At 46.6% G+C, this 18516-nt stretch overlaps 1 protein-coding gene across 1 annotated transcript in view; it reads right to left on the reverse strand.

The window, feature by feature from the left end:
* The window catches only part of ST8SIA1 (ST8 alpha-N-acetyl-neuraminide alpha-2,8-sialyltransferase 1), a 245270-nt gene extending 226760 nt beyond the window's left edge, over positions 1-18510 (reverse strand). The window contains exon 1 of the mRNA XM_019544425.1: positions 18306-18510. Coding sequence (XP_019399970.1) covers positions 18306-18499 — 194 coding nt within the window. The 5' untranslated portion in view covers positions 18500-18510. The remainder of the gene's footprint in view (positions 1-18305) is intronic.
* Positions 18511-18516: the final 6 nt, after the last annotated feature.

Below are 18516 nucleotides of genomic sequence, written 5' to 3' on the forward strand. Positions count from 1 at the left end.
TATGACAAAGGAATCTGTTGCCCATCTTATTCCAAAGTATCTTTGTTCTACTTTACTGATCACATTTGTTACCAAATTGATATCAGAGACATTAAAGTCTCCCATAATTGCTCAACTTCCACTATTACTACATTCACCAATGATCTTATTTAAGAAGATGCATGCAATAATAGGAGCTGAAATTTGCCTATTGTAAAATGCTTAGAAAAACATTAAATCCATAGTTATAAAATGGAGGTTTTACTGTTTCATTTCACTGGTCTTTAAGAGAAAGTAGAGAGCAATTCCTCAAATGCTGGAGTGATGGGCACTCCCAGCATGACACTCCAAACATGCCAAAAATAGGCAAAGATTTCTTGCAAGAAAGTGAAATAAGTAGTTGATCTACTTGGATTGTATTTTTTTAAGTTTGTACAAGTGAGCAGTTATGTAGCAAACTTTAAATTAGACTTCCCTATACATTGCACAAGATAAATTCTGATAAACAGGAACTCAATCTCAGTACTACATTAAGCAAAAGTCTGCCATTTACCTTGAAAGTCTAATAACCAGCAATCTGGCACATAAGGAATGGAAGTCTCTGAGCCATCAGCAGTAGCAGGACATTGAAAATGATTACTGTCTTAGTAGGAGAGGGAGAAAGGCAAACATTCTCACTCCATTTATCTAGATTGCTAGTCTGTATGATGACTGGAGCTTTAAAGAAGGGTTTTGAGAGAGTTAAATACCCACAGTTGTAGGCCTGAAAGCCACCTTAGCAAACTGCTGAGCATAAGCAACATCATTTTGTGCCTTGATATAACTAATGCCACTAACTAAAAGCAAAGCAATTGGGTCACAGTTTAGGGTGACCTCTGTATAAACCAAGGGCAGACAAAATATAGCACGCAAGCCAAATCCAGCCCACCAGGCCATTCTATCTGGCCTGTGGGATCCCCCAAAAAATTAGTAAAGTAGTATTTGTTCCTGGTTGCCTGTCAAAGCTGACAGGAGCCGGGGCAGTAGGACCCAGGGGGAGTCCTCAGCAGAACTGAGCAACCTAGCCCCACCCAACCACAGCCATTTCACTCTCTTCCTGCCCCTGCCCCTGCCCTGCTCCAGCACCATGTGGCTTCACTGCATCACACATGTGTATGTGTATCTGTTTGCAGGCAGAGGCAGAGTGTATGTGTGTGTGTGCGTGTGTGCATGTGTGCGTGTGTGTGTGTGTGTGTGTGTGTGTGTGTGTGCGCGCTCATGTGGTAAGTCCCACACGTGCACCCCACCATACACATGCACTCACACCCCCCTCACACTGTTATACTTGCAGAGCCCTACACCCCCTCATACATCCCAGCAACATTTCCCCACAAACCCCATACCCACCCACACCCCACATATCTACACACCCATAGCCCCCCACAAACCTATACACACCCCCTACAATATAAAAGAGTAAGACTTTATTTTAAAACATTGTGCAAGCTCCTCTATATACACTACACAAACACGTGTAAATCAGGACAAACGTATTTTTTAAAATCAAATTAATGAATGCTGTAGATGTTTGCTTTTTAGAATATAATTTGGTATTTTTCTGGTTCCAAGATGGGAAAACCCCTTGCTGAAATGAATACTTGTGAGGGCAAGGGGAGGGACTTTGGGTGGGAAAGATTAGGGGTTAGGAGGAGGGACTTCCAGTCACAAGATGGCAACCAGGGGGCGGGAGCACCTATCAAGGGGTGGGGCTACCCATGAGGCCCCCGACAGCTTGCCAAAGCTCAGTAAGCAGCCCTCTGCCTGAAATAATTGCCAGCCCATGGTATCAACTGTGTCAGCAAGAAAGTTAAAAGAGGATGTGTTTATCTATCTGAGACAATAGGGTGTGGACAGCAGTCTGACAGGAAGATGACTACTGTAAAAGGTAATTGGTGAATATTTATGACATAACCATATATGGGACATACAGAAGAGAACTGTAAAAAAAAAATATAAAAACCTAAGGGAAAAAGACTTAAAATTGGGGGAGAGCAATACACAGGAAAAGAAACAAGTACTTGAACCCCAGTGCTGTGACAGATGCCTGGCCAGCTGAAATCACTATATTCATCAGAAGACGCATGTAAGAATATCTATATTGACTTCTAAGGCTCACTCAGAAGTTGGTTACTACATTTAAAGCCTTGCTTAAATATCAGTATTGCTTATGTGTTCAATAAATTAGGATTTGACACAGAATTAGTCTCACTGGTTGGGACCGGTTGCCAGAGTAGACATACATGTGCAGCAGCACACATGAGCCCTCGGCTTCCCACCGACCCCACTGAGCAGAGCGGCGGGACCAGAAGAGAGGAGCCACTTCAGAAAGGTAAGTGGGCAAGGGGGGGGAGGGCAAGAAAGAGTCAGGCCAGCTGTAGGGAATCGGGAAAGGGCTTTTTTCCCCTCCCATCCCTACTTAGCAATGCTACCTGGGAGCTGCGCTCCCGAGCTGGGTAAACAGGCTGGGGTAAAAGGCACACTCTTCAGGAGCATGCCAGAGCTTGTGAGGGAGTGGGTTCGGTATGGGGGCACCCAGGGAAGGCAACTGACCCCTGGCAGTGGGGAACCACTCACCAAGGGCTCCAGGTGGACGAAGGCGAGGCTTGTTGGCAGACTCTTCTGAGCAGGCACAGGGCTAGCCACACCTATGCAGAACAGCTGATCGGCAGCTGTAAAAGCATGGGAACTTTCAAACCAGCCCCAGTCGGGCCCAGTTGCTGCAATAGGCACATGTGAGCCCTCGGCTTCCCACTGATCCCACTGAGCAGAGCAGCAGGACCAGCAGAGAGGAGCCACTGCAGAAAGGTAAGTGGGCAAGGCAGGGAAGGGCAAGGAGGAGCCAGGCCAGCTGTAGGGAATCAGGAAGGGGTTTTTTTCCCCTTCCTTCCCTACTTAGTGGTGCCAGGTGGGAGCTGCACTCCTGAGCTGGGCAAACAGGCCGGGCAAGCAGGCGGACTCTTCAGGAGCACACCAGAGTTTGCGAGGGAGTTTGTGCAGCAGGGAGAGCAGGGGGGCCTGAGACTCCACATGTCAGGAGCCCCTGCTGCAGAGGAGGACTCCAGACAGAGACTTCAGGTAAGTTAATGAGAAGGGGGACAGCAATGGGGGTGGTGACTCGAAGCACAGCCAGGGACCTAGCCTTGGTGTCACTTCTGGCTTAGAGTTCCTGTGGGGCTAGCACCCAGATGGGGCCTTTGGAGGGGTCCCCTGTCTATGGCAGCTGCCTGGCAGGGGCTCTGGGGCCTGGGCAAACCAGAAGTCCCCTCCCCTGTTGCATGTATTCCTCAACTTAAGGCCCTGGAGAGGCAGGTGAGGGAACCTCAGGCAGAGGTCAGCAGGCTGCAGGGGATCAGGGCAACTGAGGAAAAGATTGAGGGCTACCTCCATTCTCTGCAAACTACACACCTGGAGGGAAGGCACCACAGGCGGCAGTTGATGCAGAAGGATGGAAGATGGCCATCTCCAGATCCAGACATTGCAGAGCTAGACACTGTACTACTGGTATAACTCCCCCAGTGCATCTGGAAAACAGGTATGATGCCCTAGCATCACTGGGAGAGAGTACAGCAATGGAAGCCACGTCTACAGCTACCAGCAGACAGGCTGAGAGGCAACCAGGCAGCCACAGGAGAAGACATCTAGACATTGTGGTGGGCAACTCCCTCCTGAGAGGATTGGAGGGAGCCATCTCCCGCCCAGATCCTACAGTACGGGAAGTATACTGCCTACCTAGAGCTAAGATTCGGGACATCACAGCAAGTCTTCCAGACCTAATCAGGCCCACTGACTACCACCCCATGGTCCTCATCCATGTTGGAACGAATGATGCAGCCTGGAATAGTCCAGGACAGGTCATGACTGACTACATGGCTCTGGGAGACAGGCTTAGAGGCTTGGGGGTGCAAGTAGTCTTCTCATCAGTCCTCCCAGTCAGTGGCCATGCCCATTGAGGAGGTCAACTCATGGCTTCGGAGCTGGTGCCACAGTGTGGGGTTCAGCTTTTTAGACTATGATCCTTATTTCCAGGATAAGACCTCGCTGGGACAAGACAGCCTACATCTCTCTCCAAGAGGTAAAAATCTATTCTCTTCTCTGTGGCAGACCTCCTACACAGAGCTTTAAACTAGCTTTGTCAGGGGACCTGGATGCTGAGCTCAGGACGAGATCGGGTAGGACAAGCCATGAACTGCACGCTGGAAATGACCAGGTAAGTACTAAGGAGCCCACTGAAAATCATGATAGGGGAATACTAAGGGCTTAGGTGTCATGATAGGGTAATACTAACCTATCAGGGGGCTTAGGTGTCTCTATACTAATGCTAGAAGTATGGGAAACAAGCAGAGGAACGTGAACTCCTGCTTGCAAACAAAGACCTCAACCTGGTTGGTCTAACAGAAACTTGGTGGAACCCTACCCATGACTTGGCAGTGGGCCTTGAAGGCTACAGGCTATACAGGCAGGACAGAGTGGGGAAAAAGGGAGGGGGGGCATTGCTCTATATGTTAGGGAACAATATACATCCTCTGTAATAAAGATGGGGACAGAGGACAGGCAAATCGAAGTCCTATGGATCAGATTACAAGGGGGTAGGGGTGAAAGGGACTTGGTAGTGGGGGTCTACTACAGACCCCCACACCAGGGGGAAGAGTTAAACCTAGAATTCTCAAAACAGCTCTCAAAGACAGCATGCTCAAAAGACCTAGTTGTCATGGATGACCTAAATTACCCAGATATCTGCTGGGAGGAGCAGTCGGCCAGGTCTGCCCATTCACGTAGGTTCTTAACCTGCATACAGGACCTGCATCTAACACAGGAGGTATGCAGTCCCACTAGGGGAGACACCTTGACTTGGTGCTGGCCTCAGGGGAGGACTCGATGAGGGAGCTACAGGTACAAGGTAATCTAGGGGACGGTGACCACCAGTTGATAGGATTCACTATCTGGCATAAGGTGGGAAAGACAAATAGTAGAGCATTAGTGCTAGACTTCCAGAAGGCCAACTTCAACAAGCTCAGGAGATTGGTTAGGGTGGGTCTGAGGGGTAATCACATCTGTAAGATGGGGGTCCAAGAAGGGTGGGAGTTCCTTAAGGGACTGATCCTACAGGCACAGAGGGACACCATCCCAGTACACACAAAGGGTGGCAAAAGAGCCAAACAACTTTCTTGGCTGAGCAGGAAAATCCAGGGGAGCCTCCAGAGGAAAAAAGAGGCCTACAGACTGCGGAAGCAGGAGGCAACCACCAAGGAGGAGTATAGCTATTTGGCTTGCGCTTGCAAGGAAGCAGTGAGAAAAGCCAAAGCAGATACAGAACTCAAGTTGGCAAGAAGGAGGATAACAAGAAGGATAACAAGAAGCCCTTCTTTAAGTACATAGGGAGCAGGAAGAAGGCACAGGGTAACACAGGGCTGCTACAGAGTGGATTAAGGCAAGTCATAACTGATAGGATGAAAAAAGCGGAGCTCTTAAATAACTTCTTTGCCTCTGTTTTCCTGGACACAGATACAAATGCACCTCCCAAGGAGTCTATAGTCTGGAATGAGAGTAGTACCAGTCCACCAATGGTTAGCACTGACCTAGTGAAGGGGCACATGGAAGGGTTAGACATATTTAAGTCAGCGGGCCCCAATGAACTTCACCCAAGGGTACTAAAGAAATTGGCCAATGACATAGCAGAACCACTGGCGCAGCTGTTTGAGCACTCGTGGCAATTGGGACAGATCCCAGAGGCCTGGAAAAGGGCCAACATGGTCCCTATCTTCAAGAAGGGAAGGAAGGAGGACCTGGGTATTTATAGGCCAGTTAGCCTCACCTCTATTCTCGGCAAGACCACAGAAAAAATCATTAAGGATCACATTTGCATGGGGCCAGTGGGTAGCACAATGGTGAGGGCAACCAGCATGGGTTTACAGCAGCCAGATCCTGCCTGACTAACCTGGTCTCTTTTTATGACCAGGTCACAAAGTCCTTAGATGCAGGAGCGGAACTGGACGTTATTTACCTGGATATTAAAAAGGCTTTTGACACAGTGTTGCACCCAGTTCTTAGGCATAAACTGAGTAGCTGTGATGTGGATTTTTTCACAGTAAGATGGGTGAGATGCTGACTTATGGGATGCACCCAGAGAGTGGTGGTGAATGGGGAGGTTTCTCCCTGGAGGGATGTAGGCAGTGGTGTCCCCTAAGGCTGTCCTTGGACCAGCACTGATTAATTTCTTCATCAGCAATTTGGATGAAGGTGTTGAAAGCACCTTGTCCAAATTCACAGATGACACTAAACTATGGGGCATAGCAAACACACTGGAAGGCAGGGAGTGAATTCAGGTAGATTTGGACAGACTGGAGAAGTGGGCAGATCAGAATAGGATGCAATTCAACAAGGATAAATGCAAGGTGCTGCACCTGGGGAGAAAGAATCTCCAACACACCTATAGACTAGGGAGTACCATTTTGAGTACCACAACAGTGGAAAGAGATCTCAGAGTCCTTGTTGATGCGAAAATGAACATGAGTCACCAGTGTGATGAGGTAATAAGCAAAGCCAACCACACTATTTCTTGCATCAGCAGGTGCATCACGAGCAGGTGTAGGGAAGTGATAATTCCCCTCTATGCGGCATTGGTGAGGATGCAGATGAAGTACTGCATCCAGTTTTGGGCGCTGCACTTCAAGAGGGATATGGATAACCTTGAGAGGGTTCAGAGAAAGGCTACTCATATGGTTGAGGGCCTGCAGGTAAGACCCTATGAAGACAGACTGAGAGATCTGAATCTCTTCAACCTCTGCAAGAGAAGGCTGAGAGGCGATTTTGTGGCTGCCTACAAACTCATCAGGGGGGCCAGAAGGGAATAGGGACAATATGTTTACCAGGGCACCCCTTGGGATTACCAGAAATAATGGCCACAAACTGAAGGAGAATAGATCTAGATTGGACATAAGGAAGAAATTCTTTAAGGTAAGGGTTGCCAAAATATGGAATCGGCTTCCAAGGGAGGTGGTGCTTTCCCCTACCCTGGAGGTGTTCAAGAGGAGATTGGACAGGCATCTGGCTGGGGTTACTTAACCCCAGCGCTCTTTCCTGCCTAGTGCAGGGGTCGGACCCTATGATCTACCAGGTCCCTTCCGACTCTAGAAATCTATGAAATCATTTAATTTCCATTCACCGCACACCCCTTAACTAAATTTAGTACAACACAGTGAGCAAAAAATCAAGCACCAGAACAGCTCAAGGGCACCCAGATAGGTAAGAAAGACCTAAAGCAGCTGAAAGATGAGAAAGACCAGAAAGGAATACAAAACGAAACAAAGCTATTCAAAGTAGTTACATAGCAGATGCCCAAAGCAAATAAGGAATCAAGTTGAAAGAGTACTGTAGCCTGGAGCAGCTGAAGGGAAAAAGTTAAAGAATTCACTGCCATCTTCTTTCTGCTGGAAAGTCAACCCAATCGAAGATTACAAGGGTGATGCCTTAGCTGGTATGCACTGCAGGCTGGAAGGAGAAACCAATATAATCAGACTTGTTGATTTTACCCAAAAAACTACAAGGGACATTCTGTTACCTCTTGTCTCCTACCTCACAGAAAAGTAAAGTTCTCATGTTTGAGCATGAAGAATGTTATTTTGCACCTCTTCACTATTTTTATTGTTTGGTTCCTGAAGGACAGGGGCATTTGGAAAACACCTTGGCTAGAGCCTTCAGGATTTCCTTCCTCCACATGTTTCACCCTGCTATTCATCCTAAATAGATTTCCAGTCAAACCCAAAGGCACAAGTTCACACCCTCTGCAATATCTGCTCCCAAGAAAAAAGTGTTTCCTGTGAGGCTAAGTAATTTACTGGCTCCACTGTCAAACAAATATTTTTTTTGTCCATTTTCTCATTATGGATTGTAAGATCTTTGGGGCAGAGACTCTCTCATTTGCACGACACAGTCTGATCTCTGCTGAGGACTGACAGTGCTATTGTAATTCATGTGTAATAGTAAGCGTAATAACAGTAAACAGTAGACTGCAAACATATATTGTATTTATCCGAAAAAACCCAGATTATCCCAGAACAAAGTGCAATTGTACAGAGGTCCATATCCAAAGTTACCTGGCTAAGAGGTGGTAAAACTTTATCCCAGGATATTGCAAATTACACCTGTACAGTTATCTCAGGATCCCATTACTGAAGCAGTAGCAGAAAAGCAGCACTGCAACAAGCCCCCTATTAAGCCCCAATTAGGAGGCAATGCACGTACACACCAATCTCAGGATATTCTCATTCTGGGACAGACACTGGCACAATTTATGCAAGGACAAGTACAAGCTTTATTCCGAACCTAATACCTACTAAAGGATTACAGAAAGTAATTATAATAAAAAAAAAAATTCAAATCAGGAATATTAGAGTTTGGGGTTATGCTTTAAAAAAATAAGTATGAAAATTCAAAGTAAAAAAAAAGATATCCAACTGAACATCTAATCAACTAAAACACACACACACACCCCTGAAATGAAAGTATTCTCAAACCTCATCCCTTGCTAACTGGTATACCATTTGCACTCCAGTCTTTTTAAATGGCTTAAACTGTTTTCTTGCTATACTAAAGGACTGTATATTGCTACCAAGGAAGCAGTAAATCTGACTACACATAATGCTGTCAAGCAACAACATTTGAAGAATTTTACGTGCTACTTACATCATAGGTACATCATTTTCAGAGAGAAATGCGGTTTTTAAATTGATGGTGTACACAAAAACCTGGATTCTGACTTCCTTATCAATACCACACAAGCAGCACCTGCCAATCCAGTACAAACCCCAGTTATATTTTAAAGCATAAGTATAAAGTCCCAAGACCATGTTTGCATTTCAAATCTTTTAATGTCAGATTTGACTCAATTTGTCAGTAAGCAAGCGCTTAGGAAATTATTCTTATAATAGAATGCTTGATGTTAGAAACCTAACATCATATTTAGACATGTCAGTCAGAGCACCCTCTTTTCCAAAAGAGCTGAGCCATCTCAGCTTCTATGGATTTCAGAGGGAGTTGTGGGCGGTTCAGCACTTCAGCAAGTGTCCTGATTTCTATATGTGCCTGTAATGATGCCCCTGCCCCATTTACTAAAGAAGAGAAAGAGCCAGGGGGCAATCAGCTGACTCCAGGATCTTGGAAGGACTATCAGATAACCCTTTAAGAAGATGGCTGCTCACCCCAGGCACAGACAGTGCAATCAGCCTGGTGATTGACAGGACTGGCGCAGAAGTGATGGATCAGGTGACCCAGACAGGAGGTTACATGATAGACCCAGGCTGGAGGCGAATTTTAGGTTTGATAGTGGTTAGCTTACGCTTGTGTTTAAATTTAAACTGGAGGATTAAAAGCAGCTGCAAGGGAAGTCCAGCCATCACATAAGGACATGGCAGATGAGATGACAAGGTGGACCTCCTGAGTGGTCAGAGTGGGCAAGAGGAAGGGGAGGTTCCAGGCGCTATCCCTAGAGAAGCTGAAAAGATTCAGCCACCCCACTCTGGATCTGGATAAACTACAGTACCTTAAATGAATATATAACTCTGTACATTTGAATTTGGGGAGGGAAAGTGTTGCTGCATTGTTAACCCCAAGCATGGGTGATATGTAGGCACTGGAGGGCATGTGCCCCCCCTGAAATTGGCCAGTGCAAATGCTGCCACCAGTGTCTCGGCCCACCCTCACCTCTGCCACTGACGTCACCATGGCCACCTGCAGGTGGTCCCCGCTCTTCCTACCCTTGCCACCAATGTCACTGCAGCCACTTGTGGATGGTCCACACTCACCACTGCCATGCCCCCACCACCAACACCATCACCTGCGGGTGGTCTCTGTGTCCCCCCAGCCTCAGGAGGCACAAGTCATTCATGAGCACTAGTAGTTTCTTTACACCCTGGGAGATATATGTATTATACAGAAAAAGACAGAAATAGGCAAACTAAAAGTCTCAGATTAAGCATGGTAATTTGAAGTGCTTGGACAACCAGCACAGGACAAAGACTTCAGTCCAAACAACTTCCCTGTCCTCTTGAACCTCATTCTTAACATGGGAAGATAAACTCTAAAAGCAAAAAGGCAAAAATCTGGCTCAATCCTCTGGAGCCTCACACCTGGCTTAAGGTTGTTCCCTAATACCCACAGGGTTATGGGGTTTGGGGGTTATAAGGTGCCCCACACTCACCTTTCCCTGGGAAAATGACTGGCCTGGCATTTCCAGGGACTACCCCACTACAGGTAGCCCCACCAGACAATCCTATCCCAGCAGGGTGAAATTTTCTGTCATACCCAGAACAGGGAACTTCCTACCATCCCCATAGTCCCCCCAGACCACCCAAGTGCTGTAAGCAGCAGGTCCAGTCAGTAGTGTCCTTCCAGCTTCTAGTAGAAAATTGCTGCTTTGCTGCTCAGAGCCCTGTTCTTATAGGGAAAGCTGGGCCCTGTTCCCAATCAGGTCACTGCACCTGTTTTGGGTGGCAGCCACCTGCCAGCTGCTTGGCTGCTGCTCACTCCCCTATGAGTAACAGAGCACACTTTGTGCTCTATTACACATACCAACTGAAACCGTCCCATTTACTCAGGTGAGGAAAATGTGGTGGATCTCCCTTTAAAAGTACAAAGTTTGAATGTTATCAGAAGGATTAAGAAAACTGTCACCAGACAAAGTGGAGCTGGCCTGGCTTCCTAGCTAGTCCACTCTTCTCACCTATTTCATGCAAGCTTTGGAAACAACGGTGAATAATTATTTGTTCTATAAATTAAATTTAAGTAATGGCTAAGCTTAGCTAGTCAACTGGAGCAGCTTGCACCTTTACCTCAGACTTACCTCAAAACAAACCCTCAGATATTGACAGTTATGTAACTGTCATTGACTAGATCTAGGGTGAACAAAAACTGACAGATTCTCATTGACTTGATGCATTCAGTGGTACCACACAGCTGAGAAAGACACTACTCCTTGAAATAAAATCTTAAATGCTGAAAGATTTACTACAAGATTACATTCTAAAGTCTGGTGTGGCAAAGTTCCACATGCATTTATGTTCAAGAAATAATAGAGAGCCTGAAAAATGGTATAAAACAAAGCCCCTGATCTTGAGCGACACAGCACATAGGTAGATGCTATCTCTGTGTGAAGCCTGAGTTTAAAGAGGCTCTGTTTAAAAAGCAAGCAATCCATCCAAACCAACATGAGGCAGGACTGAAGCTCTATAAGAAGAAATAGATACAGATCCACACCAGGGCACTACCACTCAGTCACTGTCCTGCTGGGTTACTTTGGACAAGTCATTTCCCCTCAGGTATCGTTGCTAATCCAACCTGTAAAAATGAGAAACGATGCTTGGCCACTTTTTTTATAATACTTCCAGACAGAGCGATGCATTACAAGAACATTATGAAGGTTGTAAAGGTTAGGGAAGTCCAGAATTGAATCCAGGAATTCAGAATTCAACGGTTAGGGAAATGCAGAATTGAATCTGCTCATGCAACTTTAATCTAGCCCCTTTATATGCATATGTTATGTTTCATTACTGTATCATAGTCACAAAATGATATGATAACAACTATTTTTTGCCAGGACCTCCAAGTATCTACAGAATAAACAATACTGAATTAATGAGCAGCTGCTCAATATTTGGTTTTCTCTCCATTGTTCTATATGCAGCCCATGCCTTATTTATTGCCCACTAGTCAAACCCTGCACTGTAAACAAAACTATTGATTTCCTCACAGAATCTTTTACTGCATTTATCATTACAGTGTTTCACAAACTTCAATCAATCTATTTTCACAACATGCCTATCAGGCAAGAGAGCAATATCCTCCCCATTTTACAGACGTGACATAGAGGAACAGAAAAGTTTAAGATGTAATTTTCCCTCATTTTGGATGCCAAATTTGAGAGAGCTAAACAGCTAAGTATTACACAGCACTTTAAATGTTTAAAGCACCACTTCCATTGATTCCAGTAGCATCTCCAAATGCTCAACCCTTCTGCAAGTTAGACCCCCAGAGTCTCAAAATGACCACCCAGAAATGAGGAACATACCAGTAGTGACCATGTGCAACAAAACAGTGATTTAAGATTGATGCCCAGCATCACATAGGACGTTTTTTACCAGAAGCAGACACAGAATCCAGTTCTCCAGGGCAGCTCTGGTTCTCCACAGTCTCCATAATCATGACATCATCCCTTCTCTTCCTGCCATCCCCTTCCTCAATTACTACTCATCTTCCAACTCCAACAACAGACAAAGTAGGTATCTTAACAGACAAGTCTCCTTCGTTACACAAATCTGATTAATCCTGAGTCCCCACTGTACACTGAATGAGACAGAAGTGTCAGTCACTATTAACAGGCGGTACTACCAACCCACCCTATAACTATAATACAATGTTTTGGGAGTATTAGTAACAATGTTGTATTTGACAGCTGGTTGAGGACAGCGCTGGATCTTTTTATCACGTATAAGATTATTTAATTTAAAGTTACTAACAAAGAAGTTGTTCAATGTATTAAGTTATAGTATTTACCAATGTAAACACTTTGAGGCTTCTTCAAACGGCTTCCTTTGTTGCGTAAATAAAGGATGCAGGATTAAAATATTGAACTGAATGAGCCACAAAAGGAATGGGAGGTAACAAGGTTAAACATCTCAAGGGTAAGACAAGCCATTTTATTTGTAGACAAGCTACATTCATTAAATAAAGTCATTACAAAGTCACCAACTGCTAAAACTTAAATATCGCAGATTATACAAAGGTCAAAATACTAACTAAAGAAGTGAGACAATTTTCCATTGGATTGGCTAAAAATTATTAATGTCACAGATCAAAGACTTTCCCATAGCAGACATTTTAGCTATTCTCAGTTACTAGTCCATTTAAATTGCAAAGATGCCAATAACAATAGGTTGTAGGGCTGTGTGCAGCTTTGGTCGCTGATTTGATTCAGCGAAGATTCAGCCCAATTCAGTGGCCAAATCTCCACATCCAAATTGAATCAGGAGACCCTTCAATCTCTCTGAATCAAATCAGAACCCTCTGATTTGACAAACTGGACATAGAAACAGCTTTAAATGCTTTTTCTACATACCTCAAGGTACCACACAGCTTGTGAATGCTGCGATGGTGAGCAATGGAGCATCCCACAGAAGCCTGGGGGGATCCCCAGCATGCTCGGCAGCAGACCTGTAAGTGAACCAAAAGCACTTCCGGTCCACTTCCAGTTCCATCAGGGAGCATGCGGGGGGGGGGGGCCCTCACACCCCTCTAGCTCAGTAACTCATGCCTCCTGGGCCTGGGGGGCATCCGGGGTCCCCTTGTGGCTGACCTTCCAGCTGAACCACTTCCAGGTTCGACACTGAGCATGTAGGGCCTCCCCACACTGAGCCCCCCTCCACACACACACACTCCTCTGGGATGCTCCATCTGCCCCACCATCGCAGCTTTCATGAGCCACTCCTAGTACCTTGAGGTATGTAGAAAAAATATTTAAAGCTGTGTCTATGGCCAAATCAGCATCAAATACTCAGATTTGGCCGAATCAAATTGGGACAATGATCCAAATCAATGAATCGAATCACTGTCCCCGATTCAGGCAAAATCTAAATCAAATACGGATGGTCCACATCCGAGTCTGCTGCTGAGTGCGCTGCCCCCCCCCCCCCAGTTCATCAATCAGCCATGGGGGGACCCAAGGCAAGGGTACAAGCCTGCATTAGAAATTGAAGTGTTTCACGTATTACATTTTGTGTCTGGAGTACCAGAGGACTAGGGGTGCTATGGAGGTCACAACTGTGGGTAGCTGGAAAGCAACCTGCAGTACCGGAGGCTGAAGCCCAAATAGAGCCCTTCTAGGATCTAAGATCCATGAAGCTGCAAGGGACTAAAGCCAAACTGTTTAGAGGCTGGAGACAGCAGCTCTGTAGCCAGGGACTCAAGGGACTGAACCCAATTAAAAGCTTAGGGCCTGTCACAAAGTAAGGGCAGCCTTGCCTGAGTTCATGACCCCAGGAGGGCTGGGTTTGACTGTGAACAGCCTTAGCTGGGTCAGCAACTTCATGGCAGTTGGGACAGCATGTAAGACAGGGTTAGGAACCTGGAGGATGAGATAGGGGAAGGCTGAGGCTAGGACAGTCAAAGCCTAAGCCCAAGAGGGCAAGATAGGGCAAAAAACCTGAAACCCAGTGTGGCCAAAAGCAAAAGCAAGGGGCTAAGGTGGAGAAAGCTGGGCAAGAACAAGTGGGCCAGAGTGGAGGCCTGCAGCCAGAATAATGGTGGGCTGAAGCCAATAGGACTGAGGCCTGAACAGGAAGGTAAAAATGTTGACAAAGTATTATCCACAGGGCATGGCAATGGGGGAGGCTGGAGGCCACAATTAGAGTCCTTAAGGCACAGTCAGGGCCAAAAGGGCCACAATTAACATCCATGGCAATAAGCCAGGTAGAACCAGGATCCACCAAAAGGCTAGCCTGTAATCAACAGGCACGAGGTGTTAGAAGGGATAAGTAATTGTGTCAATGTACACAGGGCTCCATGATAAGCAGAGATCTAGGTTGTCCATTTGGCATGGAAAAACACAGATTTTCTCCTTTAAAGGAGAAAAATGTTGGAAATGGCAGGTTTCCCCTTGCAGGTTGGCAGAGTTCCAGCCTGCTAAGGGATGCTTTGGGCTGGGGGGCGTAGTACGCAGGAGGTGCCACATGCATGTATCTGTGGTAGACAGGAGCCAGGTAGAGGTGGAGAGTAAGTCCCCCAGCTGCCTGTAGGTAAGTCTATTGGGAGGTTGCGGGGAGGCAGCATAGGTGACATGGGAGGGCAGATTAAGGCAACCATGGTGAGGGAGCAGTGGGGCAGGGTTGGTGGTTGAAGTGGGGGCTGGGGCACTACACAGCTGGGGCAGCATGTGGAGCCTGGGGCCTGGGGTCAGAGCCAAAATGAGTGACTGTGGGCCCAGCTGGGGGAGCAGTACGGAGCCATGGGAGACTCATCCAAGGGGCGGCCCAAGGGCTGGCTGCCTGCCGCTGTGTGTACTCCCAGGGAGGGTTGAAGTATCGACACTGATACCTATATATATAGTGTTGTATCATTTTAATTGTGGAAAAATGTGGATTTGGGGGTTTTTAAATCATAAAATTTGGGATTTTTATCATAAAATTTGGGATTTTTTAACAGAGAAAACCGGGGTCTGTGGTGATGAGAAGGACAGGGAGGGAGGGAGGGGGTCCAGCCAAGGAAAGTAAGGGAATCCATGGACAGCATAGATCTAAGGCTATCTGGGGCAGCCTTCCTATGTGCTAAAAAGTTACATCAAGGCATGGCAAGAAAGTTGGCAAAAAGGGAATAAGCTAAACAGCTGGAGTGAGAGCCAGGATTAGGTTGGCCTCTACAGGCTTCTTTTCATTACATCAAATGTTGTAAGCTGTTGGAGGCATAGGAAGGGTGAGATATATAGCTCACACACTGAATTGACCCTCATAATGTCGGGGGGGGTTCTCATCCCTGACTGGCACAAACTTCTTCTGCAAACTCAGTAAGAAACTTAATTTCTCTGTCCCTCTCTGTAACATAAGAGATAACACTCCCCAACTTACAAGAAGCATCATGATAAATTAACAACTGTGAAGCAGTCAATTTGGCAGAAGGGTTCAAATGAGTGTCTGGAGAGACAAGAGAGTTCACAGAAGTGAAGAAGATGCAAAATGGTTAGATATAAAACTACGCATGTCAGAGGTCTAGCTACTTACATGTCTGTACAGCACAATGAATAATCACGGCTCTCTATTTTAAAAGAATACTGATAAAAAGTCTGCATTTTCTGACCCCTAAAAAAATACGTTTTCTAATAGGTTCTTGAATGATAATCAGTTGCATCCATATTCATTTTAAAAGTAAAATAATGCATTCAATAAAGCCAAAATAATAACATTGCATGGAAGAGGGGCAGTTACATAGTAACAGGACTTTATTAAACTTATCATTATAAGTTCTCATTATTAGCTACAAAAGATCTCAGAGTCCATGCACAAGACTCGAAAATGGCTCTGTTGCTCTCCTTGCTGGAGCAGGGAAAAAAAAGAGGCTTTCATTCACAGCTTTAGTTTCCAATAAAAATTGAAATAGAGGGCTCATAGCATGCTTGCCTCTAAATATAAAGCCACAAAGATTCTTGCATTTCCCTATAATCAAAGACTTCATTGTTTTAGTTAATACTTTCACCGTATAGACAAGTTTACCTGCCATGGATTTAAGAGTATACCCTGCTACCAAAGTTAATAGGAGCAAATGTGCACAGGAAATATTCATTGCTTAATTATCTGTGACATAATCATTTAATTGTTTTGTTATATGCTAATTTTTACTTCCAGGGCAAATGTCCTATAAAAGATCCCCTTGTTCTTATTTCTCAGTAAGTGCCTGATCCCCAAAGCCCACTGAAGTCACCTTTGGGCCCCCTCACATCAGTAGGCTGAGGAATGAGAACAGAAACAGGCAGCAACAACTTTTCTTTTGAAGTGTTTCTTCCCTTTCCAGAGCAACTTTGCAGTAATCACTAGGCTTCACAAGTTTTCAGAAAATATGGGCATAAATGCAATAGGAGAGGAGTCAACAGAAACTGTTGTTTGTAAACAGTCTGAGCAAAATGGCTAAAAACGAAGCTTGAATGTAAAAGTTGCAGCACAATCATCAAACCAAGACTCTGGTTTACAAAACTGAAAAACAAAAATATAGCCACCTTATTTCCTAAATCACCTATCCAGACCTTTAAAAAAAAAAATCACCCATAGGGAAAAGTATAGATTTGTGGCCCAAATCAATTAAGATGCATCTACATCTGAAAAGCTCAATCTGGTTTCTTCTCAGCTGAAGCTTTTTTTTTTTTTTGCTTTATTCTCTGCTCAGTAACCTGGGACAAGGACCCTTTCTGTAGAACTTCTTCCCTTTCATTAATACAGAGCCGGCAAATGTGGAGCCTGTTTCAGGCATAGGGAAGGAAATAATATGAACATATGCCCACTTATCACTCCAGATGGGTCACATAGTCCCTGACACCCTGGAAGGCTGAGGAAGAAGGTAGTATTAGAGGCACTGCACAAATCTGTGGAAAGTTTTTATGTCCCCTCCAGTGATCACATCCCAAACAGTGCCCAGCATAGGGTAGGTGGCCGACAGTCAATTTGCACCCAGAAAACAAACCCTAAAGATGTCAAAAGAAATGATGCAGACTGACTCTCTCATAGCTAATAATGAGAATTATTAGCCACCCTGCCCTGCCTCTTGAAAAGTCCCTGGAAATCCGAAGGTGATTTATTTATTCCCCAAAGAAAGAGGACCCTTTCGGAGGGAAGTTGACCACCATTGCCCCTCTACTAGGAAAGGAAGGAATCCAGATGTGGGGGGGTTGTTTTTCTAGGTTTGTTTGTTTTTTTCTGGAAGGAAAGAAAAACATCAGGCTGGAAGGATCAGGCAGGGGAAGTCTGGCTTGGAGCCAGGATGGAAACGACTTTTCAAGGTGCCACAGCCGGGTGCTGCACCCGGGCTCGCCTGACAGCCCCTCAGCTGCGGGCACGGGGTCCTTCCTTCAGCACTGCAGCACTCACCTTTCCCGCCGCAACGGGGGGAGGAAGAGGGGGGGCCACGGGCACATCTGCCAGCCCCGGCTCTGAGGGGGCCCGCAGCTTCCTCAGCCTCAGCGAAGAAAAACCACCCTCCCCCCCCAAGGGTGCAGAGTCGGGCACCTCGGGCAGGGGGTCTCCTCAAGTTCCCCCTGGATTGCAGCGTGCTCCGGCCACAGGAAGAGGTCACACACACACGCACGCACACACATATATGCACACATGCACATACACACACCCACACATATATACACACACGCACATACACACACACACATGCAGATAGACATAGATATACATGCACATACACACGCAGATATATACACACGCGCGCAGAGCCGCGCGCAGCACCCCAGGGTCTCTCCCTCCCCCCCTCCCTTTGTTGCCGCCACTGCGGCGGGAGCCGGGAGCGCCCCGGCGCGGGCCAGCCCTGCCCGCCACAGCCCCGCGGCTGCCCGGGATGCTGTGCCGGCTCCCCGCACCAACAACCAAGCAATGTCCGCCCGCCTGCCCCCCCGCAAAAAAACCACCTCCCCACAAAGTTTCCGCGGCAGCAGCCTGCAAGCGGCGCGGCCGGGGCTGCCCCAGGACCCCCGGAGCTGGGGGGAGGCAGGTCCCGGGTGCCCCGGGGGACGGGATGCAGTGGGGCGCGGGTACCTGAAGGCGGTGCCGGCGGTGCGGTTCCTCCTCCACGCCTTGCCCTGCTGCAGCAGCACCCCCTGCACGATGTCCTTCTCGGCGGGCAGGCGGTAGGCGGGGAAGACGTAGAGCCAGCAGAGGACGAAGGCGCCCAAGGCGCTGGCTCCCACGGGCAGGCGGGTGCGCGGGCACTTGCACGCCAGCCCGACCATCCTCTCCCCGCGCCCCG

The sequence above is a fragment of the Crocodylus porosus genome, unplaced genomic scaffold (assembly GCF_001723895.1).
Source record: "Crocodylus porosus isolate Cpor-Errol unplaced genomic scaffold, CroPor_comp1, whole genome shotgun sequence".
NCBI classification, from domain to species: Eukaryota; Metazoa; Chordata; order Crocodylia; family Crocodylidae; genus Crocodylus; species Crocodylus porosus.